The 26,476-nt window shown below is 31.0% G+C and overlaps 4 protein-coding genes and 1 non-coding gene across 6 annotated transcripts; 2 read left to right on the top strand and 3 right to left on the bottom strand.

Moving 5' to 3' along the window:
- The first annotated feature begins 267 nt into the window (after positions 1–267).
- Positions 268–2,647, top strand: LOC105772897 (60S ribosomal protein L11). Its single transcript, XM_012594387.2, has 5 exons — positions 268–434; positions 545–652; positions 739–781; positions 1,145–1,340; positions 2,151–2,647. The coding sequence occupies exons 1-5, from the start codon at positions 432–434 to the stop codon at positions 2,347–2,349; spliced, it is 549 nt and encodes a 182-aa protein (XP_012449841.1). The 5' UTR covers positions 268–431; the 3' UTR covers positions 2,350–2,647.
- Positions 2,648–3,228: 581 nt separating this feature from the next.
- On the bottom strand, positions 3,229–3,300 carry TRNAE-UUC (transfer RNA glutamic acid (anticodon UUC)). The gene has a single exon. It is a non-coding gene; the product is annotated as a tRNA-Glu (tRNA).
- Positions 3,301–4,206: 906 nt separating this feature from the next.
- Positions 4,207–7,099, bottom strand: LOC105774274 (ras-related protein RABA1c). Its single transcript, XM_052632491.1, has 2 exons — positions 6,721–7,099; positions 4,207–5,064 (listed from the first exon to the last, which is right to left on the bottom strand). The coding sequence occupies exons 1-2, from the start codon at positions 6,939–6,941 to the stop codon at positions 4,629–4,631; spliced, it is 657 nt and encodes a 218-aa protein (XP_052488451.1). The 5' UTR covers positions 6,942–7,099; the 3' UTR covers positions 4,207–4,628.
- Positions 7,100–9,573: 2,474 nt separating this feature from the next.
- On the top strand, positions 9,574–13,079 carry LOC105774149 (probable alpha,alpha-trehalose-phosphate synthase [UDP-forming] 7). Of its 2 annotated transcripts, XM_012596524.2 has the most exons (4): positions 9,574–9,658; positions 9,809–11,911; positions 11,988–12,261; positions 12,362–13,079. In XM_012596524.2, the coding sequence occupies exons 2-4, from the start codon at positions 9,924–9,926 to the stop codon at positions 12,671–12,673; spliced, it is 2,574 nt and encodes an 857-aa protein (XP_012451978.1). In that variant the 5' UTR covers positions 9,574–9,658; positions 9,809–9,923; the 3' UTR covers positions 12,674–13,079. The 2 variants fall into 2 exon arrangements, with proteins under 2 accessions (XP_012451978.1, XP_012451979.1); XM_012596525.2 differs by lacking the exon at positions 9,574–9,658 and having other exon boundaries at positions 9,727–11,911.
- Positions 13,080–14,034: 955 nt separating this feature from the next.
- Positions 14,035–16,116, bottom strand: LOC105771458 (protein GRAVITROPIC IN THE LIGHT 1). Its single transcript, XM_052632354.1, has one exon. It carries the CDS (start codon positions 15,893–15,895, stop codon positions 14,486–14,488), a length of 1,410 nt encoding a protein of 469 aa, XP_052488314.1. The 5' UTR covers positions 15,896–16,116; the 3' UTR covers positions 14,035–14,485.
- Between the last annotated feature and the right edge of the window lie 10,360 nt (positions 16,117–26,476).

The raw sequence follows: 26,476 nt of genomic DNA, 5'->3' as shown, positions 1-26,476 counted from the left end.
ACTAATTAATTAGATCACGGATTTATCAATTTGATCGATTTATTTGATTTTTTATAGGTAAATCAGTCCAATGTATTGTTTCAGATCTATTAGTTTACGACCCAATCGATCAGTTTTTAATGATAAAAAATAAATATATTCAACAATTTTAATCGATTTATACCGACTCGTAAGTCAATCGATTCAAAATCATGTTTTAGATTTATACTTCGATCGGTTCCTAATAAGAAAAAAAATGATTAAATTAATTCAATTAATCAAAACAATTTATAATTATTAAATTCTTTACCTCGTTACCCACCCTCAAAAGGGTATCACTTCGCAGTTGACACTCGTATATGAACCCTAAAAACCCTAATCCTAAAAAGTAAATTTCAGTATATTAATTTGTTAGATCTGTCTCAGCTGCTCTCCAAGTCTTTCAAGTCGCCATGGTACCTTCTCTCTCTATTTCAATTTATCTCAATCTAATTGCTGTTTATGTTAACCCACAATCTCCATTAACATTTTGTTAATTTTTAAAAAAATTGGCTAATTATGGAAGGCATCAGAGAAGAAATTGTCGAACCCAATGAGGGAAATCAAAGTTCAAAAGCTCGTCCTCAATATCTCCGTCGGCGAAAGTGGCGATCGTCTCACACGCGCCGCCAAGGTGCCCAAAAAACAATTTCATCCCCCCCCCCAAAAAAACAATCTTTTAATTCAATAGGAATTAACCCTATTTTTGCTTTTGTTTAGGTCTTGGAACAACTCAGTGGTCAAACCCCTGTTTTCTCTAAGGGTAAATTTCTCAATCCAATGCCGTCTTTTAGGGTTTTTTTGTCAAAATATACCATTAATCCCTGTACTTAAAAAGTTCTTTTTTTAAGAAAAATCAAATCTTTGCTACTTTTATTGATTTAAAAGTCCTAATTCAATCATAGGTTAAGTTGGCAAATTTTCAAAGCCATGCCAAGTTGATATATATATATATGATGTATCATATGTTATTAGATGGAAATTTTGATGAAAAATATTAATGGCATCAATGAATTGAAAAGAGTAAGATGATTTAAATTTAAATTTTTGTCAAAGTATAGGGAGACTTTGATTTTTTTTATCCGGATTTTGTTAATGAAAAAAAAATGTGGGTCGTTGTGAGCAGCGAGATATACCGTGAGATCTTTCGGAATTAGGCGTAATGAGAAAATTGCTTGCTACGTTACGGTGAGGGGAGAGAAGGCAATGCAACTTCTCGAGAGTGGTTTGAAGGTTAAGGAATACGAGCTTTTAAGGAGGAACTTTAGCGATACTGGCTGCTTCGGATTCGGTATCCAAGAACACATTGATCTTGGCATCAAGTGAGTTTATATCAAATTTTGATGTATTTTAATCAATGTTTTATATGTTGGGATTCTTTGATGCATTTTGGATGATGGTAGAACCATGTTAGGTTTCTTTGATAGCTTTAGGTCGTTAACTTTCTTGGGAACTTTACCATAATAACCACTCGAATGGCAATGCGCTTGTTTGTATTTGGTAAAAGTACCATGGAGGCCCTATACTAGGAGTTAGATTGCATTTTACCCCCTCTACTAAAAAAATTAGAAAATTAGTCATTATATGTTAAATTAAAGGGCAAATTGGTTCCTTTTGTTAAAAATTTCATTTATTTGTACTGTTAAAAACTGGCATAGCTGACGGAATAACCAAAAAGTGTAATGTGACAAGCCATGGGTACTTTATGCTGATGTACAAGGATCAGTTTTTAACAGTAGAACTGGATGAAATTCTTAACAAAATAATCAATTTGCTCTTTGATCTAACATATAAGGATTAATTTGCTTTTTTTTTAGTAGAAAGGGCAAAATACAATCTAACTCCTATTACAAGAGCTTCCATGGTACTTTTACTGTTTGTATTCTATAATGTTTTCCTTGACTTTCGGGTTTGCTTGTTCATATTGGTATTAGGATTAATCTTCCTTTACCTATGGTATACATCGGTTGCAGAACCACTAAGAATGAGACAAATATTTTGGATATCCATTCTATAATTGCCATAACCGAGTTAATACGAAGGATGTTTTAGTGGATTCATCGTAATTACATTCAGTATTTGATGTTATTTAACTCTATAAAAGCATAAATTTACAAGTGTTTTCTTTCCAGGTATGATCCTTCAACTGGTATCTACGGTATGGATTTCTATGTTGTTCTCGAACGAGCTGGATACCGTGTAGGTCGTCGTCGCAGGTGCAAGTCACGTGTTGGCATTCAGCACAGAGTTACAAAGGAAGATGCCATGAAATGGTTCCAAGTCAAATACGAAGGTGTCATCCTTAACAAGTCGCAAAACATCGGAGCTTAAGAGTAGTAGTTACGAGCTAAGTTGAGTTTGTTTCGAGTTTTGGGTACTCGGCCTTTTGCTAGTTTCTGTTGTCTCGGTTCTCGTTTTCTCGAAGAGATTTATGACTAACTCTACGGTCGTAACTACTTTTTTTTTTCTTCTTTTGGTTTAATTACATTTTGATATAGCATTTGGAAAATGGCTTTCTCTATCTATGCTTGTTGATGTTGATGGAGATGTAAGGAAAAGACCCAGTTTGAAACTAGCCATCGGCTTCCAACGATCTTTTCGCATTTCAGTCGAAACATTTCTTTTCAAATCGAAGTTGTTCTAGTAATTTGGTAAGCTTTGTACGCCGTAAAGTTACGACCTCACCGACGAGGCGCATGGTACCGGTTAGTGCTCTAGATATTGCGACTAGGATTCCTTGAAGCTATTCTTAAGATAGTTTCCTAAAAATATTTTGTTAAAAATTTCTTATGAAAAAATTTAGGTGATGATGACCAAAGCTGGGATACGTTATCAAGTGTAGGGACTAATGTGTACAAAAAAAAGTTTAAAAGTTGTCAAGTTCAGAGATTAAATGTGGATAAAAAAATGTGTTGACATGGCATAATCTCAAAGTGTTATGTCATCACGAACTAAGTTGGAGAAAGTTGCCAAAATTAGGGATTTAATGTGGACCAAAGAAGTCTAGGGATTACATTGAAAAAACTTGCAAAGTTCACGGATTAAAATTGGGAGAAGTTGCCAAAGTTTAAAGACAAATGAGGGAAAAATTTTAGGGAGTAAATTGGGAAAAAAAATTCCAAATTCAGGAACTAAATATGGACCAAAAAGAATTTAGAGATTAAATTGAAAAAACTTGCAAAGTTCAGGGACAATGTTGACAAAATTAATTTCCATTGCCGGGAATTGAACCCGGGTCTCCTGGGTGAAAGCCAGATATCCTAACCACTGGACGACAATGGACTGTTGCTTAACAATTATATTCTATCTATTCATAGTGTAGTGTTTACCACATCGGCCACTTACGTATGATATTAATACACTCAATCTAAAATTTTTCCCAAACCCGGCTATATTTATAAATGATTAATCGAAACCTATTTTAAGCGTGCCCATATCATTTTTAATTTAACATCTAATATTTTATATGATTTTTCTTTTACTAAAATTTTAAATTTAAATAAATTAATTTTTTTTCAAAATTTACATAGTATTATTATATATTTAATTTATTTACTATAAATTACATAATATATAAAAATAAAATAAAAATGTATAGAATAAGCCAAGCTCGGGCTTTGAATGTTAAAGTCCAAGCTTAGCCCACATTTTAATCAAGTTTTTTTTTTTTTACCTAAACTCATTTTTCTACCCTTATACCTCTCCCCATACCCTTCCATATTTCGAGCTTACCACAAAATCAGTGTTTTAACAATTAATAAACATAAAGGATATGTCGACAATTAATTCCTAAACTTGACAATTTTTTTCTAATTTAATCATGTAACTTAACTTTTCTAATTTTGGTCCTTATAATGATATATTACTCATTGTACCACAATCATTACTTAAAAAAATTATAAAAAATATAATTTTAAATAATAACAAATTAAGAAAAATTGCCTAACTTCTATGATTAATGTGGACTCAAAAATTCAAAAATTTTGAAATTCCATCTCTGTACTTTTGTTTTTAAGAATTTAATCCCTATTGTTAATATTGTTAATTTTTTATTAAATTGTTGGTATGACATTTTAAAATTAAAAAATATACAACTAAGAAAATGATGTTGTAATAAATCTGAATTTATAAAATAATTTTAATAATTGGACTTAAATTTTAAAATCTAAAAATAAAGGACAAATTTACAAAAATACAGAAATTTATGGCATAAAAATAAAATTACAAAAAGTACAAGGACTTATGACATAATGATAAATTTACAAAAAGGTACAGGGACTTATGGCATGCCCACAACAATCAAAAGGTGTTCATTGCTTGAACGATTTTAAGTTTTAAACACCACAATTGTCCTTTGTAACATTCATAAAAAGGTAAAAGCATGTCCTAAACTAACATAAACACTACAAACATCATTGATAGCCCAATTCACCTATTTAAATTCAACAATATAATTCCCTGGAAAAAAAATTTGGATGTAAACCGAACCGATCTCACCCGAAATTCCTACTGTTAGGCACCTTTTCGAGAAGATTCTACAAAACCGACACAGCAGAACGACCCCCAGCTGCGTCGTTAAACAATTGGATGTTCGGGTTTATGTCATTTTCTTAGCTTGAGCAACAACCCCCTTTCTTCATTGCAGAGATGTCTTTACCAACATCGATTTTCTCGCCTTTGGAAGGAACGGTTGATGCAGTCCCTTCGTCGGCTGTCTCCATGGCTTTTTTGCTTACGATATGGTAGATTTGAGTAAGAACTTCGGCAAATGCGTTCTCTACATTTGTAGCTTCGAGAGCAGAAGTTTCCATGAAGTAGAGAGACTCTTTCTCAGCGAAAGACTTCCCGTCTTCAGTTGGGACGGCCACGAGGTGACGAAGATCTGATTTGTTACCGATGAGCATGACTACGATGTTGGGATCTGTGTGATCCCTTAACTCTCTTAACCACCTCTCAACGTTCTCGAATGTGGAATGACGGGTAACGTCGTACACGAGGAGTGCACCAACGGCTCCTCGGTAATAAGCACTTGTTATGGCTCGGTACCTATTGGCATGAAAAGAGAACTTCAGAAAATAACATAAAAAGAAGCATAAGAAGCATGGAATTAAAACAAATTTTATTTCTAACTCGAGTCGCTCCATTACCCATCATCCCTAAAACATAGTAGCATTACATGCTACTAAACCAGGGCAACCAAACCAAAGCCAGACAACGACACTGGTAACATCAACATTAGATATGTACCACATACGTGCCCTGGAGTCGGACAAAGCTACAGCAGAAACCAAACAGAGGAATCACTCAGCCATTCCGGGGGGGTGTTGAAAAATTTTGGATATATAACCGAATAGAAGATGGAAACGGGGTGACTTGCACGGGAAACAATGGTGATGACTAGACTTGGTCGTTTAGAATGATGTGGAAGCTAAGTTAGTAAAGGTTTACGGAAAGACAAAGCACGGTACCATGGTCGCAAGCTCTAACATTACAGCTAGTGGCACAGCCGTAAAGGGGCTTAGCAGAAGTGCTTTTAACCCGGGGGCCTTTCGTATTGAAATATTTTCATTTTCATACGCTAAAACTACCAAAATTCTTGTTAAGTCCACACTGGTAAACGAAGAACCAAACCCGGACTATAACTCAGCCCTGTAATATGCTATAGTGCAAAAAAAAAACCGTAAGTACTGACTTCTCCGGTATGCAAGAATAAAAGAGCAAAACAATTTACTGAATCGAAACTCATTTCCCGTAACACTCCGAACTGTCAAAACACACAATGAGTAAAATATCCCAACAACAACTTAACATCTATTTACTTGTTCAAGCCATTTCTTCCAGTACCAAATTAAACCGAACCATAGCTACAAGTTCCCTGCGACAACCTGAAATACTGAACGAGATTTGATGCTAAACACTGGACTAGCAATTTTATGCACTTATAGAGACACAATTGGTGAAGTTCATCGGGATTCTCGTAAAACCATATCGTTATAGAACTCACACAAGTAACCTAAATTATCATTCAGCAATTTAGCACCAAATCTCCTTGTGATTACACAATGACAAAAACAACGAAGCATGCAAGTAAGAAAAATCGTAAAACTGTAACGTTATAAGTAACCTAAATTATATCACAGGGCATTTAGCTCTAAACATGAAATAGAAAGCACATATTAAATGGAAAGCATTAACAATTACAAAAGAACACACACAACTCATTACAAGTCTGTAAGAAAACATCAAATATTCTGTTAAATCCACAAAAATGGTAGATTTTACATTTAGCCCCTTAAATTTTTATGAAATTACATGTTAGTATAATGGTAAAATTGCACTTTGGCCCCCTATCTCTAACCCCCTAAAGCAATTTTCTTACTTCGTCCCTGCTTAAATCTATGTTCAAGCTATTCAAAAACCCTAACTCCTAAATCTAAATAACTAATTTGTTATATATATATATATATATATATATAAGACACATGCAGCTCAAAAACCTTAATAAATCTAAAAATCCCACAATTTAGATCCCATTATTGGATCAAATCAAACTCTCCCTCAATCAAAAAAAGCTACAAAACATGAAAAATAACAAGAAAACTTTTCCTTTTTTTTTCTTTTTTTGAAAAATCAGCAAAGAACTAAAAATACCCAGATCAAGAAACAAGGAAAGGAAGAGAAAGGGTATATAAAAAATAATACCTTTCTTGACCAGCAGTATCCCAAATCTGAGCTTTGATGACTTTGCCATCAACATTTAAGCTACGAGTTGCGAACTCAACACCAATGGTGGATTTGGATTCTAAGCTGAACTCGTTCCTAGTGAATCTTGAGAGTAAATTGGATTTTCCCACACCTGAATCTCCGATTAATACTACTTTGAAAAGGTAATCATAGTCATCTTCTGCTCTGTAACCAGCCATTTTTCACTTTCTTTTTTTTTTCAAATGGAGGATTGGTTTCGAGTTTATTGAGCTTTTAAAAAAAAATTCTTAAAAAGATTTCTCTAGAAATAAAAAATAAAAATCAAACCTTTATTTTGCCAAGTTGGAAATGTAAAAGACTGCTGTCTGCTTGGTTGGACTCCACAAAGTAGGGATGATATTATAAAAAAAACCGAGCTCGCTTACGTTTTCGTCGATAAATTTATCGACTTTATGAACCAAAATTTAAGGAGTTTTTTTTTTTGATCTCCAACATTGATCGCTAGAATGACGAGGGTCTAAGGTATATTCGTCTGTTCGTTGATGGGTACTGATCTACCATACTAATCGTAAAATTATTGCTTGGATCTCATTAATCGAACTTTAGAAAAGAAAAAAGAAACTTAACAATTGAGTAACTTAAATAAAAAATTCCAAATAATTCAATAACTTAAATGAAAATTTTTGAATAATTCAATAATCATTTTGTAACTTTTTGAAGTTGAGTAAACGAAATATAAATTTACTAATAATTTAGTGACATTAATTGTAGTTTACCTCAGAGAAAAATATTGTCGCTTCCATACATTTATGATAATATTTTAAAGTAAAATATGCATATAATGATATTTGAACTGGTGCAAATTAATTTCAGTATATTTATAATAATATTTTTATTAAATTTATATATACATGTATACATATTTATAATTAAATTTAAATAAAATATTTTATTTTTTAAATAATAAAATAAATCATTTGAGATCATCCATATTTTTATTTTTATTTTTAAACTTAAACTTAAACCTAAACCTGATTTGATTCGACAAACCCATGAACCCTTGAATTCTTTTGGGGACAACTACCATGTTCTAAACTATTTGAGTTATTTAAGGTTACAAAACATGTAATAATACAAAATTCATCTCATTAATCGATAAAAGTATCATGGAGGTCTTTATACTAAGAGTCGAATTATATTTTACTCCCTCTACTAAAAAATAAATAAACTAATCCCGGTATATTAGATTAAAGAGAAAATTGGTCATTTCTACTAAAAAATTCATCCATTTGTGCTGTTAAAACTGGTGTGACTGACGAAATAACTAGACATTGACATGTCACATGTACCTCATGTTGATGTAAATGGACCAATTTTTAACTAGAAATGGATGAAATTTTTAACAAAATGACTAGTTTGCTCTTTAATTTAATATATATGGACTAATTTACCTTTTTTTTGAGTAGATAGGATAAAAAACAATCTGACTTTTAATACAATGACTTCCATAGTACTTTTACCTCGTTAAACTGTTTTTTTACATAATTGGAAATTAACTATTTCACCCACAAAGGGTTAATCCACGAGTAGATTTGAAGTTGGGATGAATAAATTTATATATGGTTCGATGTGTAATTTGATATATGGAGTTTTAATAATTAGATTGAGGTTTTAAATAATAAAAAAAGCACGAGGATTGAATTTTTAATTTTTAAGCAAGAGGACTAAATCTCAAAGCTTATCAAAGTATAGGGACTAGCAATATAAAATAATCAATTCTTAAATTATATAAATATGCATCGGTTGAATTGGGTTAGACTCGAACTTTGAATATTAAAACAGATAAAAAGAATTACAGATACCAAGATGGACCTAATTGTGATGGTAAAAATTATACAATCCATTAATTATTTTATCAAATTTTAGATTGAAAGATTTTCATTAAAAAAAATAAAAACAAGGAAATTTTCTTTTGTAAAAAGAATTATATAATGTTTAATGAACCGCTAAGATCAACTTGTCTAAACATCGAACGGCTAAAATTAACTGGCGCCACCATAGCGTATTTTTTTTTTTCAGAAATGGAGCATCAATTTGTAAACGTGGCTCACAGAAATTTCCAAAAAAGCTTTTTTTATATAAGGTTTAATATAATATTTGGTAACTAAACTTGACGCTTTTTCCTAATTTGGTACCTAAACTTTTTTTCTGGTCCAATTTGGTGCCCAAATTTCATATTTTTTCCCTAATTTGGTACCTAAACTTGACACTTTTTTTAAGTTGGTACTTAATCTTTTGGGGGTTTCAATTTGATACCTGAACTTGACTATTTTTCCTAATTTGGTACCTATTGTTTTTGTTCGATTTGGTACTTGTCCAATGTTTTATAAATTACTCCAATATACTAAAAATAGTATCTTATGAGGTAGTAAAATAATCAATGTATAATTGACATGTGACAAATAACATGATTTTTTTGTATTTTATATGTTAAATTACTTTTAGTTTTATTTATTTATTTTATTAATTGAAAAAATTAATTTCTTTTAATTTGGAATTTAAAATTTTTATTTAATATTAATCCGTTAAGTACTAACAATATTTCTGTAACATAACAAAAAAAATTTAACACCATTAGTATTTTGTGTAATTTGTATAACATTTAATAAATTTAGGTACAAAATTAGGCCCCAAAAAAGTTTTGATACCAAATTACAAAAAAGTGTCAAGTTCAGGTACCAAATTGGGCTAAAAAAAAGTTGGTACCAAATTAGAAAAAAGTGTAAAGTTCAGATACTAAATGTTATATTAAGCCTTTTGATTAAAAAAAAAGAGAGAAATTGTAAATGTGGCTCATAGAAATTTCCAAAATTTTTCTAATAATTGAACTCGATTCAAATGGTTCCCATTAAAGACAAAACCCGTTGCTTTGAAGGTAATGTTTCAATAATTTTGATTCATATTCAGTTTTTTTTATTGAATTTTGATATAATATTCATTTGGGTACCTTTAATTTTCAGTTTTTTTCACAATTTTAGATCAATTTTATTGATGGGTTTATTTCGAATCTTCAATATCAATGCAGATCATGTCGAATTAATAGAGTACTTATTGGAACAGAATCGAAAGTCATCGAAGCGTTGAAGATATTTCTTATTGATTCTTGTTTAAGGGTTATAATTATAAAAAAGGGATTCAAGATGATGTCAAGATCATATACTAATCTCTTGGATCTAGCTTCCGGTAATTTTCCGGTAATGGGTCCGGTTCGTGAAAGGAAACGGTTGACCCGGGTAATGACGGTTCCTGGTGTAGTTTCTGAACTCGACGATGATCAAGCTAATAGTGTTAACTCTGATGTACATTCATCGGTAAATCAAGATCGAATTATAATCGTAGCGAATCAGTTACCGGTTAAAGCTAAACGGGGACCGGATAATAAAGGATGGAGTTTTAATTGGGATGATTATTCATTGTTATTACAATTAAAAGATGGTTTACCCGAAGAAATGGAGGTTTTATATGTGGGCTCGTTGAAAATCGATGTCGATATCAACGAACAAGACGAGGTTTCATCGGTTTTGTTGGAAAAATTCAAGTGTGTGCCGGCGTTTTTGCCGCCGGAGATTTTCAATAAGTTTTATCATGGGTTTTGTAAGCAACATCTATGGTCATTGTTCCATTATATGTTACCTTATTCGGCTAATCACGGCGGTCGATTCGATCGGTCGTTGTGGGAAGCATATGTTGCAGCGAATAAGATATTTTCACAAAGGGTTATTGAGGTTATAAACCCAGAAGATGATTATATTTGGATTCATGATTATCATTTGATGGTGTTGCCTACGTTTTTACGGAGACGGTTTAATCGATTGAGAATGGGGTTTTTCTTACATAGTCCGTTCCCTTCGTCGGAGATTTATCGAACATCGCCGGTAAGGGAAGAGATTCTAAAGGCGCTGTTGAATTCGGATCTTATCGGTTTTCATACTTTTGATTATGCTAGACATTTTCTATCTTGTTGTAGTCGAATGTTAGGTTTAGAGTATCAATCGAAACGGGGTTATATCGGATTAGAGTATTACGGTAGAACGATCGGGATAAAGATTATGCCTGTTGGTGTTCATATGGAACAGATTGAATCTGCTTTGAGAGTTGCAGATAAAGAATCGAGAATTCATGAGTTCAAACAAAAGTTTGATGGTAAAACTGTATTGCTCGGTGTTGATGATATGGATGTGTTTAAAGGTGTCAATTTGAAGCTTTTGGCTATGGAACAGATGTTGAAACAACACCCGAAATGGCAAGGAAGAGCCGTACTTGTTCAAATCACGAACCCGGCTAGGGGACGAGGGAAAGATCTCGAGGATACACAAGCTGAAATACAAGCAAGTTGTAAAAGAATAAACGAGATGTTCGGAAAACCGGGTTATGAACCGATTGTGTTTATCGATAGGCCAATATCATTAACCGAAAGGGTTGCATACTATACTATAGCTGAGTGTGTCGTGGTAACAGCGGTGAGGGACGGGATGAATCTTACTCCTTATGAGTATATCGCGTGCCGACAGGGAGTTTCTGAATCGGCGTCTTCTTCCGAATCAAATGGGCCTAAGAAGAGTAAGCTAGTGGTATCGGAGTTTATAGGTTGTTCTCCTTCACTTAGTGGTGCAATTCGGGTTAATCCATGGAATTTCGAAGCAACTGCTGAGGCAATGAACGAGGCAATCTCGATGGCTGATGCTGAGACGCAGTTACAACACGAGAAGCATTATAGGTACGTTAGTTCACATGATGTAGCGTTTTGGTCTCATAGTTTCTTTCAAGATATGGAAAGGACGTGTAAAGATCATTTTAGAAGACGATGCTGGGGAATCGGTTTGAGCTTCGGGTTTAGAGTTGTAGCACTCGACCCTAACTTCAGAAAGTTGTCTATTGATCACATAGAATCCGTGTATGTAAGGTCCAAAAATCGGGCTATATTATTAGACTATGATGGAACGGTAATGCCTCAAACATCGCATAATAAGACCCCAAATGCAGAGGTAATCTCGATCGTGAACAGACTCTTGGGCGATACCAAGAATACAGTCTTTGTCGTAAGTGGAAGAGGAAAAGAAAGTTTAGACAAGTGGTTTTCTCCATGTAAGAAACTCGGGATTGCAGCCGAACACGGATATTTCATGAGGTACGATGTTTTACCCGTTTTCGCTTTTCCGCTCCTTGTTAAAATGGTTCTTACATCGGAGTTGTCGGTGTTACAGGTGGTCTAGTGACGATAAATGGGAAGTTTGTGGACCAAATAGTGAATTCAGGTGGAAGCAAATAGCTGAACCTGTTATGAGATTGTATACCGAGGCCACTGATGGCTCATCTATCGAAACCAAGGAGAGTGCCTTGGTTTGGCACCATCGAGATGCAGACCCGAGTTTCGGGTCTAGCCAAGCCAAGGAGATGTTAGACCATCTTGAGAGCGTATTAGCTAATGAGCCAGTGACCGTAAAAAGCGGCCAGTTTATCATTGATGTAAAGCCACAGGTATCTACTTAACTTCGGGCGGTTATATGGTTTGCTACTCATGACTTAACAACATTGGTTTCGTACATCAGTTAATCAACGTTTTGATGTTTGCTTTTAGGGAGTCAGTAAAGGTGTGGTCGCCGAAAAGGTCTTCACAACCATGGCCGAGAGCGGAAAGCAAGCAGATTTTGTTCTCTGCATCGGCGACGACAGATCCGACGAGGAGATGTTCGAGATCATTAGCAGTGCGATTTCCAGTGGCATCCTATCCTCCAATACGTCCGTTTTCGCCTGCACGGTCGGCCAGAAACCTAGCAAAGCCAAATATTATTTAGACGATCCGGCTGAGGTCATAAACATGCTCGAAGCCCTTGCGGATGCTTCGGACCCGGGATCCTTCACAGATACTGAATCAGATATCTCCCTTTGAAATACCCTCTGTTTCCTTTATACAAAATTCCGGGGCCAGTCGAGAAGAAGTGAATCTAGATTTTCCGATACTGTCCGTTGGAAAGCGTCATCGAGATACAGCCCCGGAGAAAATTATGACTCGATAGAAACATATTAACTAACACTTGCAAATCACATGCATGAAACAAATGTTTACTGAAGCTTTTTCCTTTGTGTATTCAAATGCAGCACTTCATTTTTGCAACGGTCAAACTTTTTGGGTAGAATTATGTAATTAGCCCATCTTTCTTTCTTTCTTTCTTTCTCATTTTAACCCTTCATTTTTTTTTATCTCCTTCTCTAACTAGCCCTTAAACCAAGGACATAAGGCTTGATATTTCAAATTCTTATTTTCGAATTAAATTCAAATAAGTTACGAGCTCGAATTTAGGGTTTAATATTTATGATTTAATTTGACATAATTAGATTTTTTACTTACTTTTAAGGTACAATTTACAAGTAATATATATATATATATATATAACTACAATCAAAATCAACACAAACATAATTACAATCCATTCATTACAACCGGAATCATACTATTACAATGCATAAAGATGGGGTTGATAATTGATATATATTTGGACTTACACAGAGGGACTTAAAACCAGAATAAAATCTAAACAGATAACCCGCAAATGTGTAAATAAGCATTGTGACACTTAGGGGCAAAGGGGACTAAAATGAGAAATTATTTTTTTTAATCCCAAAATTTATAAAATCCTAAGTTTATATATTGTAAAGTTATAATTTGGCTCCCAAAATGCTAGAAGTTCGATTTAATCCTTTTGGAAAACCATAAAAATATAAGCCAATGTAAGAGTGAAATTGCATTAACTGTAATAAAAATATATAACTTAATCTCGACCCTTCCTAAAAAACTTCTTGACTTCGCCTCTGGTGACACTCAAGGTTTTAGTGCCTCGACCTTAACTAGTATAGTTAACAGAATTAACTATTTGAACTAATTAATGATATTATAAAAGTATAATATCAAATTGGGTAAAATTAGTGCGTGGACTAAACCTCAAATTAGAGAATAATAGAAGGACCAAAATCATAATTTGACCTATTTAGAGAATAGTTGGATTACTTAGTTTAATCCAAAATATAACTAAAATAATTAAAAATATATATGATTCCTTTTTATAAAGTTATAAACAATAGAGGGTATTACTGTCAATGCAAGAAGACGTAAGTTCAAGACTTCAAGTGCATTGAAGCGCATTATCCTCTTATTTATGGATTGAGAAGGGGCTATAAGTAATTCTAAATATTGTGTCAAAAAGAGCAGATATGATCAAAAATCTATAACGAAATTATTAAAAAAAAACAATATAACTAAAAAAATACAAATACAAATATATATTATATTACATGAATAATTAATAGACCAAAATGTACATATATAATAAAGCTTTAAACATAAATATAACTCAAATAATATACAAATTACCAGATTTATCTTTTTATTGTATTATTATATAATATATATTAACAGATTTTTTTTTCATTACATCAAATTTTCTTTAAAAAACAAAAACCTAGTCCTAATATCCTAGCTGCACCTTGTATGTTACTAACCACGCGCTACCACACGCGCCGCTCTCAAGTGGAAACTAAAAGAAGTTTTTAAAAGAAAACATCAAAACCCCACTTGAAAATAGCAACCAGCCCCTCCCAACCACCTCCCCTAGGTGGAGCGTGTAAGAAACGCGCGTGTGGATAATAACACCTTGGCATTTAACATGTTTTCATCCAATAATAATTATATAAAAAAGGGAAAAGATCAACGACTCACCGGAGGAGTAATCACCGGCGACAAGTAAACTTGGCTTTGTATCACCGTTTTTCCGATCTTGAACCCGGGAACCACCGTGAAAACCACCCTGATATCAACGTTTCCGTCGTTGATTTCGCCGGAAAACAACGATTCTTCACTCACGTTCTCCATATAAACCTCCGAGAACCGGCAATTCCTCTTCACTTCAAAGACCGAAACCGGTTCAACCATCGATAAACCCAACCGGTGTAACATCCAAAACCGTTTCGCCATCTCGGCAAACGCCGTGAAAAAACCCGAATCCGGAAACCCACCCGACGTAACAATTTTCCTTTGATTCAAATTCCCAAAGAAGGAACACTCCATTTTAGCATGAACCAAATCGAAATACTTGGCTCTCATGAATTTCCCCAAAAGTGAATTCGGGTTTAAAGCTAAAATCGATCTCGGGTTTACCGATTTTAGCCTCTTGAATTCAATAAAACATTGCTCCGGGTCGGGTTTTTTCGGATTCAACTCTTTGTTAACCCCATAATCGAAGAGATTAAAGCTCTGTAACATTGTTTTACACACAAAGGATTCAAAAGCAAAGCACCTATGGCTTTCTTTAATGAAAAGAGCTTTGGATTCAATTGCTTTAGCAGCTTCATTAAGATCCCAATTAGCTAATTCCATTTCTTTCACCATCAATTTCACAAAACTACGAACAGATCTCAAAGCTTTATGTAAAACTTCAATAAAATGACTAACATTCAACCTCGAAAGCTTGAGATTATCAAAAACATATAAAGGACCACTAGCGTTTAATTTCTTTTCCAAAGATTTGTTGATTTCAACACAATCTTTGAACTGTTTATGAAATGAAACGATCATTGAATCTTTTGTTTCAACATCAGATTCTAATTTCTTGATCGTTATTTCATAAGTACGCATCAAGCTTTGTTGTTCTTGAATTTCAGCTAACATTAAAGTAACTTGAGGTGAAAGATCGAGTTCTTTTTTTAAGAACTTACGTTTTAGCTCTGATAATGCTCTGAGTTGTTCAACAATGGCTTCATCAGCAGCTTGAATTGCATCATTGTTGTATGGGTTTTGTGCCATTTGAAGTTCAGCGTAAGCAGCTTTGATTGAAGTAACACTAGCGAAGATCTTAGCTAATAAAGCCTCTAATATGGCCTTATGTTTAAATTTGGGGTCTGGGTTTGGATTATAACACTCGAACTTGTGTTGTGATGGGAACACACAAGCTACCATCCCATGTTTATTATCGCTGTTTCTGAAGTTGATTACCTTGTGAAAGGTTCTTGAAAGCTTGCTTCTATGGCTGCCGCCATTGTTGTTGCTGTTAATGCTGCTGGTGGTGCTGTTGCAGCTTCTGCTTCGGGTGAACATTGATTTGGGTCCGATTGGATCCATTGTTTGAAAGATGAAAAATTAGAATGAATTGGGAGGGATTCAATTGTGGGTTAGATCATGAAAAAGAAAAAAGATATTTGGGTTATTGTGAATTTGTGTAAACACTAAGAACCTGTTTGGAGAAAAAGAAAGTGAGAGAGAATCTGATATTTTTTGAAAAAGAAAAAAAAATAAAGCAACAAAAGAGAAGAATTAATTTTTGACTATATTCAGATTTGAAGCCGGAGACGGTGGTGGATTTGAAAACAAAAGAAATTTTAAATGACAAAAATGAAAAAGAACACAAAAATCAAAAAGAAAATTTATTTAAAAGCGCGGGAAAAAAGAATAAAAAAGAAAGATGAACAGCCCATTGATTTTCTTAAAACTATGTTGAAAGTCCTTGAACTCTTTGTAATTTTTTGATTTTAGTCCTTTTACTTTTCAAATTTTAAAGTTCGGATTGAAACCGTTAACACTGTCAAGATTATTTCAAAATATCATACCAATAAATTTAACAGTGTTAATGGTGACTTCTATCCAGATCAATTTTTATTTTAATGTTTGGTTTGATTTTAGTTCGATTACTATTGAATTTTGGTTTGAGTCCCTATATTTTCTCATATTTAAAATTTAGTCCTCTACTTTTATTATAATAATTTGTTCCTACTTTTTCAGATTTCAAATTTCAAGTCTAATTGTTAACACCGTTAAAATCTTTCTATTAAGTTTACTTGTGTGATATTTTGAATTAAAAGTGTTAGATTTGTGTAATTCAAATCTCGTTACTTGTTAAAGAAATAAAATAGAAAGAAAAAATAAGAAGATCTGTGGGGGCGAAGGATCGAGGTACAGACCATGCCTTACAAGTTGATTATAACAGGGTTGTTCAACCCTTAAATAGATATAGTTGAACTCCTCTTGTATTTTGTGTTTCTCAACATAATGAATTTCTTCTCATCTACCCGTGGTTTTCACGATAACGATTTTCCACGTCAAATATGTGTGTTCTTATTTTTCTTTCTTATTGCTATGAGATCATTCCTACTGCCATTATCGACTTTAATTATAACAAAAAGAAATACTCACTCAATAACCACGTAACAAAAAAAAATTGTCATTACAATGAATCTAAATTTAACAGAAGAATTTTAACTGTGTCAACAATTAGACTCGCATTTTTAAATTTAAAAGTTAAAGGACCAAATTTTAGATATATGAAGAGTACAAGGACTTATAATATATTTTAACCATATATATATAATAGAAGAGATGATGATTGCATGAAGTGTAAGCCCTTCAAGTAAAAGAACAATAATGGTTCATGTAGTGTTGTTTCAGGCTCGGTGGGAAAAATAATTAAAATATAATAAAAAAACTGGTATAAATAAAATTATAAATTTATGACGAATTATTTAAATAAAAATTGCCTTAAAACAAGATCATAAAGATAAAAAAGGTTAAATATACTCAAGATCATTAAATTATTAGTAAATTTATATTTTGGTCACTTAATTTTAAAGAATTATTCGAAAATTTTCATTTAAGTCACTGGATTGTTAAAATTATTATTGTATAGCTTTATCTGTTCGCACCACTTGTACCAATTGAAAGCTTTCATTCCCCTTTTTATTTCACAGTTCAACTTTTTTTATATATAAAATAGTTTTGAACGTCACAAATCTACTAACCGAAATCCAAACAGATTTCTTCTGATACCTCGGCACTGATTGTCATATCGAATTGGATTTAAGGTATATTCTTATGCTACTTATTGATGGGTATTGTTTCATTATACCGATCGTCAAACCATCGCTTAGAGCTCGTTAGCTGGACTTAAAAAAAAACTTTAATAACTCAATGACTTAAACGAAAACTTTTAAATAGTTAAGAGACTAAAACGTAAAAAGAAATAAACAAGTTAACCGAGCGAAACGGTCCAAAAAGCCATGGCCGAAAGCAAAAGAGCAACTAAAAATATCCATAATTAGCAAGTTCTTTGAAAATTGAAATGTGGGGCCTTAAATAAACTTTAGAAGCTAACATTGAGCCCTTTATATTTAAATTTTTTTTCTATATTTATTTAAGGTTAAAATATGTTATATGTCCCTGAATTCTTCATAAATTTTAAATTTAGTCTATATACTTTTATTTTTTAGAATTTAATCTATTTATTTTTTAGACTTCAAATTCAAGTCCAATTATTAACATTGTTACATTTTTTTGGGTTAAATTTGTTGGTGCGACATTTTGGAATAAAAAAAAAACTTCATTTGATAGCAATGTAACTAAAAAATGTTGTAGGGTTTGGATGTGTGGTGTTTACCTGCGGTTAGTGCAAAAATAGTGGTGATAGTGAGATCATATACTATAACGTGAGATAAAAAGTAAGCTAAATGCACCGCCCATCCAAACCCACACTAAGAGTGAGTTTGGATGGGCGGTGCTTTTACCTACGGTTAGTGTAAAAACAACGGTAGCGGTGAGATTAGATACTGTGGTGATACTGTAGCGTGAGACAAAAAGTAAGCTAAACGCACCGCACCCAATCGCCCATCCAAACCCACCATAAATCTAACAAATTAATTTCAATAGTGTTAACAGTTGGATCTGAATTTTGAAATTTGAAAAGCAAAGGGACTAAATTCTTAGAAATAAAAGTACGGGATCAAATTTTAAACTTACTAAGCGTATAGGGACTTATGGTATATTTTAACCTTTATTTAGAATTTACAGTTTAAATATATTTAATTTAATATAAATTAATAATATTTTTTATCATTTATAAATAGGGGAAAATAGCTTACAATAAATTAAAAATGGATATAAATGAATGAAAAATATAAAAAAATATTTTTAAATATATATTGTTTAATCTATATTACCAATTTTTCAAACATTAATTTAATTGGAAAAATTATCCAAAAACACTTATAAAATATGAGAAAACTAATAATAAAAACATATTCAATTTAAAAAAATTATCGGCTCGTACGGAACGGACGACGGGTTGTTGGAGATCATCAGAGATGCCGGAGTTTCTTTTTCTCTCTTTACAGGCATCAGGTGGTTACTCTGTGAGCTTTTCTTCTTCTTGCATGTTCGGTTTTGGCCAGTGAAGGCTCTTCATTTACGGTTGGGTTTTTGTTTCTTGTTTTATCGGTTTTTCATTCGGGTTTATTTATCTTCTTTACTGTTTTTCTTTTTCGGATTCGTTTATTTCTAATAATTAACTCCAATTGAAATAACCATTCACTTAAAATTATTTTTATTTTTAAAAATATAATTATCTTTAACAAAATTATTATTATTTTAAAAATATTTTTTTCCAGTGTGATAAATTCTTTTCAAACTTGGTTATAATTACTAAATAATAATTGTGATTATATGAATAAAATTATGCTGAATTTTTGTGAGAAATTATTGAATCTAAGTGACCCTAATGGAAGACGTGAGTGCTAAGAAACCATAATTGCTCCCAAATTATAGTTTACCCTTTTATATTATATTAAAAATAATTTAATTATTATACCTATATTATAATTTATAAGATTTTTTTGTTGTCGATTGAGTATTAGTTCGATTGGCATCGGTGGACGTGGGTTGGAGCGTGTTGAAGCGCATTATCCTCCTATTTAAGGGTTGGGGTGGGGCTATGGGTAGTTCTAGGCATTGTTAATTATGCTCTAAATAGTTTATATCTTTAATTTTGTTTAAACTTATATAATCATATAATAAAATACTATATATTAAAACATAGACGGTAAAACGGACATGAGAAATGTCAAATTAAATATATTTTCTATTTTAATTTATTTAAATAAAATTTCCATTTAAAACTTTATTTAAATTTTTTAAATTATTAAATACATATTAATAATCAACCCGTGTATCGTATCGGATAAAACCCTAGTTTGTATATAAAACCAATTAGACACAAATAATGATTAAAAACTAGTTAATCCAATGATTAAAATTTATAATCATTTTCTTATTTGGTATTTTTAATCAATAATCAATAATACATTATTTTTCATTCTTGTTGTTTTCTAAAAAAAAAAGTTAAAATACTTAAATTTACTAATTTAGTCCTCTATGATGTTAAGCTAAAGATTTAACCTCTTTAATTTGACATTATTTAATCTCTTTATTTTTATAACATCATTAACAAGTCAAAAATAAAATAAAATCTGCATCATCACTTTAATAAAATTATAAAATTAAAAGGACCAAATTATATAAATATATAATAGAAGGACTAAAATCATAATTAAACTAAATTATATATATAACTATAAAATTTGGTGATAATGTTATGCTTGTCTCAAACATCATAAGCCTATGAAGTAACCCATAAGCCAATGAAGGGGTGTGTTTATGGGTGATTTTGGATATGCTTCAATTTTTTTTTTCTTCATTTGACTATGGATTTTTTTATTGGTCACTTAATCATGAAAAAGTTACAAATTGGTCATTTAACTATTAGTAAAAAAAATTTATCGCCTAACTAGCTTTAATTTTAGGCGTTTCCATTTTACATTAGCTATAGCTAGTAACCGAAAGAGATAAAATTAAATAATTGAGTGACTATTTTGTAACTTTTCATAATTGGATGACCTCTAATGTAGTTTACCCTTATATATAAAAAGTTATTATAAAAGGTAAAAATAAAATATAACTCTTCATAATTGAGTGATAAATTTATCTGTTATAATGAAATATTGTTATAAAGAAGAATCTTAAATATATATATAGAGAGAGAGAGAGAGAGAATTAAAATCTTGAATAACTGAAGCTTAATCTTTGAGAACTTTAAGATAAAAAAAAAATCAATAGTCGACGTGTTTCGATCTGATCAAAGTTGATAAGTTCACATATATATATTAAATCGGATTTGGGATGGGTATTTTATTAATAAGTGATTGGATCGGGTCGGATTTAGAGAAAACCCACCTTATCTTAGGATAATCACTAATTTACCCTTATACATTATATTAATATTAAATCTAGGAGTTTTCGAGATATATGAGTAGGGGCGAAGGGAGGGGAGCTGGCAGGACCCATGCCTCCCTAAAATGGGAAATTATCGCTTTAATGCTCTCAAAATTCATAAAATTTTAAGTTAGCATATGGTAAAATTATAGTTTGGTCTCCAAGATGCTAGAATTACAATTTAGTCCTTTTAAAAACTATAAAGATATAAAATAGTATAAGAGTGAAATTCTATTTTAACTTTCATAAAAATATATAACTTAATCACGACCCCATAAAAATGTTTTAATTTCACCTCTATATATGAGTGGTAGTTTAGGTGAAAGTCGAGGAACGTAAAAATCCGACCCGCCCCATTGCCATCCTATCTAATATGTGAATTTTGTTTTTTTGAATTTGTGTATGAAAATTTGTTTAAAATATATATTAATTATGAATTATAAGACAAGGCTAAGGCACAATCATGGCCATGGGGGCATGCAACTATAATTTCAGTTTCTGTGTGTTGTTTACACTTACGCGACTTCACATATATATATAAAGCAAAATTATTATGAGAATGGCTGACTTTGAGATGAGATTTGCTCATAGCAAATTATGACCATTCATGTAATATAAAAATAGTTATAGACTTGGTCAGGGGCGGAGTGAGAAAATTTTTGTGGGGATCGGAATTAAATTGTGTATTTTTACGATAGTAAAAATATGATTTTATCATTTTAATAGCTTATATCTTTATAATTTTTAAAAGATTAAAATCAAATTTTTATTATTTTTGGGGAGTCAATGTGCAATTTTACCGTTATTAATTTAAAATTTTATAAACTATAAACGGACCTAAATAGAAAAAATTTCATTTTAGGGGAGCCGAGATCCTTGCCGATCCTCCTGAATTCACCACTGGTCTTGATCAAGGAATTTGCCCCATTCTTCATTAAGAATTTTCAAATACATTCGGTTCTCTTTATAACAACCAATAGTATTTCATTATAACAATTGGATTTATGGTAAAATTGACTGTTGTAAATTTGTTTTATTTTTAAAATCGACCCTTAATGTCACAAAGAAAAACAAAACTACAAAATGAAGATCGGATTACGCAATGTGCAAACGTTATGAGTTAAAGTTATTATTATGCCAATTGGTGACTAAAAAGATAAAGTTGAATAGTTGAGTGACTAAAAGAGAAATTTACAAATAGTTGGGTGACTACTAGTGCAATTTACCATTTTAAAAATTATAATTATATCTAACTGTTAAATACTGAACCATTAATTAACTCAACTCAAGCTAGCTAATTAGAACTAAAAGGTAAAAAATCAGATCAATTTAGTCCATGTCGATTTCAAAAGTGAATTGCTAAATATAATTAATCACAGCATTAATGTTTTCCGACAATTTTACATATTTGTTTATTGATATAATAACAAGTTTAGCCCTTAAAATTTACACATTATGCCAATTTGGTCCCAAATTAACAAATTCAGCCCTCAACATTTACGCAAAACATATAAACACTGAAGACTAAATTTGTTGTTTTATATCAATCAAAATCATATACAATTGACGGAAAACACGAAAGTTGTGACTAATTGCCCTGAGTTGCTTACTTTCGAAATTAATAAAGACTAAATTACTATTTTTTTCATAGAGAAACCAATTTACTCAATATCAGAACTGAAAAAGTATTTTTGCCCAGAATAAATCTAGGGAGGACTTGTACATGCAAAACTCGAATATTTTTATTTTCTTAACTATCAATTCAGTAAATGTTATTACACATTAATAAGCATGTTTCGAGTTCAAATCTAGACAATATATAATGTTGATTATTGACTGAACTTATAATTAAATTATCTAATTGGGACTTAAGTGTTAATTTACCCAATTAAATTAAGATTAGACCAAAATTAATCCAATGGGGGGGGGACAAAGACATAAATAATAATGTTATCTTTTAAGTAGAATGATGAGAATTAGTGGGTTTTGCTTTGTTTATTGGGCACACCATCAAAACACAATCATCATTTAATTTTCTAGAATCATCTATTCATTCACATTTGGTCCTACCATATTTTAATTTTTCTAGGTATTTTCCAAACATTCCAACTTTAAGTTTTAGCTTTTGGAAGTCCAAAAATTTTCTTCAACACACCTTTATTAAATTAAGTCGATGGTTGTTGATTGAGTTTTAATTCGATTAGTATGAGTACTGTTGTTAATGTAGGAGGGCATGGGTTTGAATGAGCTAAAGCGCATTCTCCTCCTATTTATGGGTTGGGGAGGGACTATGGGTAGTTCTAGACATTGTGTAAAAAAAAAACAGATATGATCAGAACCTACAATAACCAATTGGACACCAATTAATATTTAGTTGAAAAATATTTTTTAAAATAGTAAACATTTATTATAAGAGTATTTTTATCTTTTTTATTTCAAATATGTAAACTCAAAATGATTTAACAGATGATGAGATTTGAACCTAGAGGTGCTCATGGGTCGGGCCGGGTTTGGGTCAGGCCCATAAAAAATTTTGGCCCGGGCCCGGCCCGAAATATGGGCCTGAAATTTTGCCCAGGCCCGGCCCGAGAAAAAAATCATAAGCCCGGGCCCGGCCTGGCGCGGCCCATTTTTTTAATAAATACCAAAACTTTATTTTAAAAATTAAAAAAAGTATTTTAAAAATATTTTAAAATTAAAAAAATTTAAAAAATAAATATATTTATTATATCGGGCCGGGCCGGGCCAAAAAAATGGTGCCCGAAGCCTGACTCATTTTCTAAACGGGCCTCATTTTTTTGCCCAAGCCCATATTTCGGGCCTATATTTTTACCCAAACCCTCCCATATTTTGGGCGGGCCGTCAAGCACCTCTATTTGAACCTAAGACACTAAACTCATCGGTGTTTCAATTTTATGATTTTAACTAAAATCTACAAACGGATTTAATATAATAATAAGTTGTTATTTATTAATGTTATCCTTATATATATGGTCAATTGAATTCAATGATAAGGAATTCGATATCATTTAAGGAAAGTTTTAGGTTCGTGTTTTGAGGGATGGAGAAAAATAATTGTAGGGGAGTTTACCCTATTTAGAGACTTGACTCGGCTTGACTTGAAATTTAGTTAGAGCCCAATATAACTATCGGACATCAAAAAGCATCTGACCGTATATATAATATAATATGAACTATTATTGAAATTGAAGAAGAAGAAAGTATAACGTGAAATGATATGTAGGGAACTGAATTATGGCACACTCACAAGCGTAAACGAGACGCTAGTGCTTGCAAGCCATTCAAGTTTGACTTAATAATACTCAGGCCGAACGACTCGTGAATATTATCAAGCTTTTTATTTTTATTATATATTTAATATTTTTATATTATCAAATTATATTGTTGCTTTTAATATATATTATTAATCCAAAGATTAATTATTGAGTCGAGCTCGAGTTCGAGCTTAAGTACAAAAAATAAATAGGCTTAATCAAGCTTGAGTTTGGGTAGCTCGATTATATTTTGAGTTGAGCTCAAGCTTACCAGTATTTGGACTTAGCTTGGCTTGATTGCACCCCTACTCACGATTTGGATGGAATAAATTTATGTAAAAAAAAATTTATTTAAAAGCCGATGAAGTTTGGTTGAAATTGTATCGCTTAAAGTTATATTCGGTTCAATTCAAGTCCTACTATGTATAATTTTTTATTGATTTAATATAAAAAATTAAAAAAAATATTTTCATAATAAAATAAATTACTTTGAAAAATGAACTTTTTTTAATAATATTTCAAATAAATTGATATCCAGTTAACTCGTCATATCAACTTACATAAAAATTTAAATATATATCAGTCATCAATTATTAAAAAAATGAATGGAGTTAGGTTAAGATGTATTTGATTTTAAATTATGAGAACTAGGCGTCTACGTAAAGAATAGAAAATTGGAAAAAAAAATATTATATCTTCAGATTGGGTCGATGACCGGTCCGGTTCAAGTTAAATTTGGACAAAGATTTATTTTTAGGTCGGTTCAACATAACTCGAATTTAAATTAAATAATTTTTAAAATATTATTATTTAAATTTAATTAAAAAAAGTATATAAATGTTAGTATGAAATTATGTATTTTTAATGTTTTATTATGTTTTAAAAAGTAATATTTAAAAATATCAAATAAATTAAAATTTTAAACATAAAACAAGTTAAATATTTATATTATAATATTATATATTTATTTATATAATAAATAAATATATAATATATTAGAAAATTAGAAAATGAGATAAATTTGGTTCGAGCTTTGGATATTGGAGTTCAAGCTCCGAGTCATATCTTAAATGGGCATAATTTATTGAGGTGATGACACGTAGTGACATTGGACTCCCAAAAAAAATGAAGAATTTACATTTAGATCTTTTTAGATTTTATAAAAAATTATTAGCTATTACAATGATAAATTACACTTTAACTCAAGGTAATCAGTATCATTCCGGTACCGGTTGTATCAATCGGTGTAATGACCCAAAATTCACGGGCATCGAAAAAGTATAATATCGGACCTCCGTCTCAGTAAATTGAGTTTAAAAATAATTATTAGAAATATTTACTAGGCTAATTGTGTGTTTAATTAGGTTTTAGATTGGTGAATTTAGTCGATTAAGAATACTTAGGAAAAATGATCAAATTGAATAAAGAGTGAAAGTCTAATTATAGATTAAAAGAAAGTAAAAAGGGCTAAAATGGAAATTAAGCCATTTATATGAAATGTGGCATATATGCATTAAAATGTAAGATTTTATTTAAGTTATATATAAATATTATATGTATATAATTAGTATAATTATTAAACATTATTATATTTTTATATTATTATTACTATTATTATTATTAAATAAACCAAAATATGCCAATTGTATGTACATTAAAATTGAAGTAAAAGATATTTATTAATTAAATTATTATATTAAAATATTTTTTAATGAAGTAGTTAGATTAAGACAAATGTAAGGTTATGATATGGTACAAATGTATTAATTATATTTGTTATTAAAATAGATATTTTATAAATATTAATTAATTAAATATAAAAGAAATAGGGTAATAAAGTTGTACAAATGTAATAAAATATAATTAAAAGATATTCATTAATTAAATGGTTATTAATAAATTATATTAATATAATATAAAGTAAATGAAATAAAAGGAAATAAAAAACAAAGCAAAAGAAAAAGGAAAAACTGAAGGTTTAAGGTTTAAAGCTTTGATTGGTACGTCAATTAAGCCCTTTTCTTTTAATTTTGATGTTTTAGAAGCTTTAGAGCAGAGTTTTGATGAAATTAAGTTGAGGTTTTGGAAGTTTATAGGGTTTTAAGCATGGTTCATGTTGAATGAATTTTAAGTTAGAATTGATAAAGGGATTCAATTGTGAAAGAAACTATAAGTTTTATGTTTTAGGGACTAAATTTGGGGAAATTCGAAATTAGGAAAATATGCTGAAATTTTAATAGTTAAATTTGAGTTTGGATGAAATTTGAATAGAAATAGAGTGTGAATTGAAATAGGAAAGTAAGTAAACTTAGTTAGGATTAATTTGGAATTAGGG

The sequence above is a fragment of the Gossypium raimondii genome, chromosome 6 (genome assembly GCF_025698545.1).
Source record: "Gossypium raimondii isolate GPD5lz chromosome 6, ASM2569854v1, whole genome shotgun sequence".
Lineage (NCBI taxonomy): Eukaryota > Viridiplantae > Streptophyta > Magnoliopsida > Malvales > Malvaceae > Gossypium > Gossypium raimondii.
Note: the sequence above shows the minus strand (reverse complement) of the source record. Positions and strands in the feature narration are given on the sequence as shown.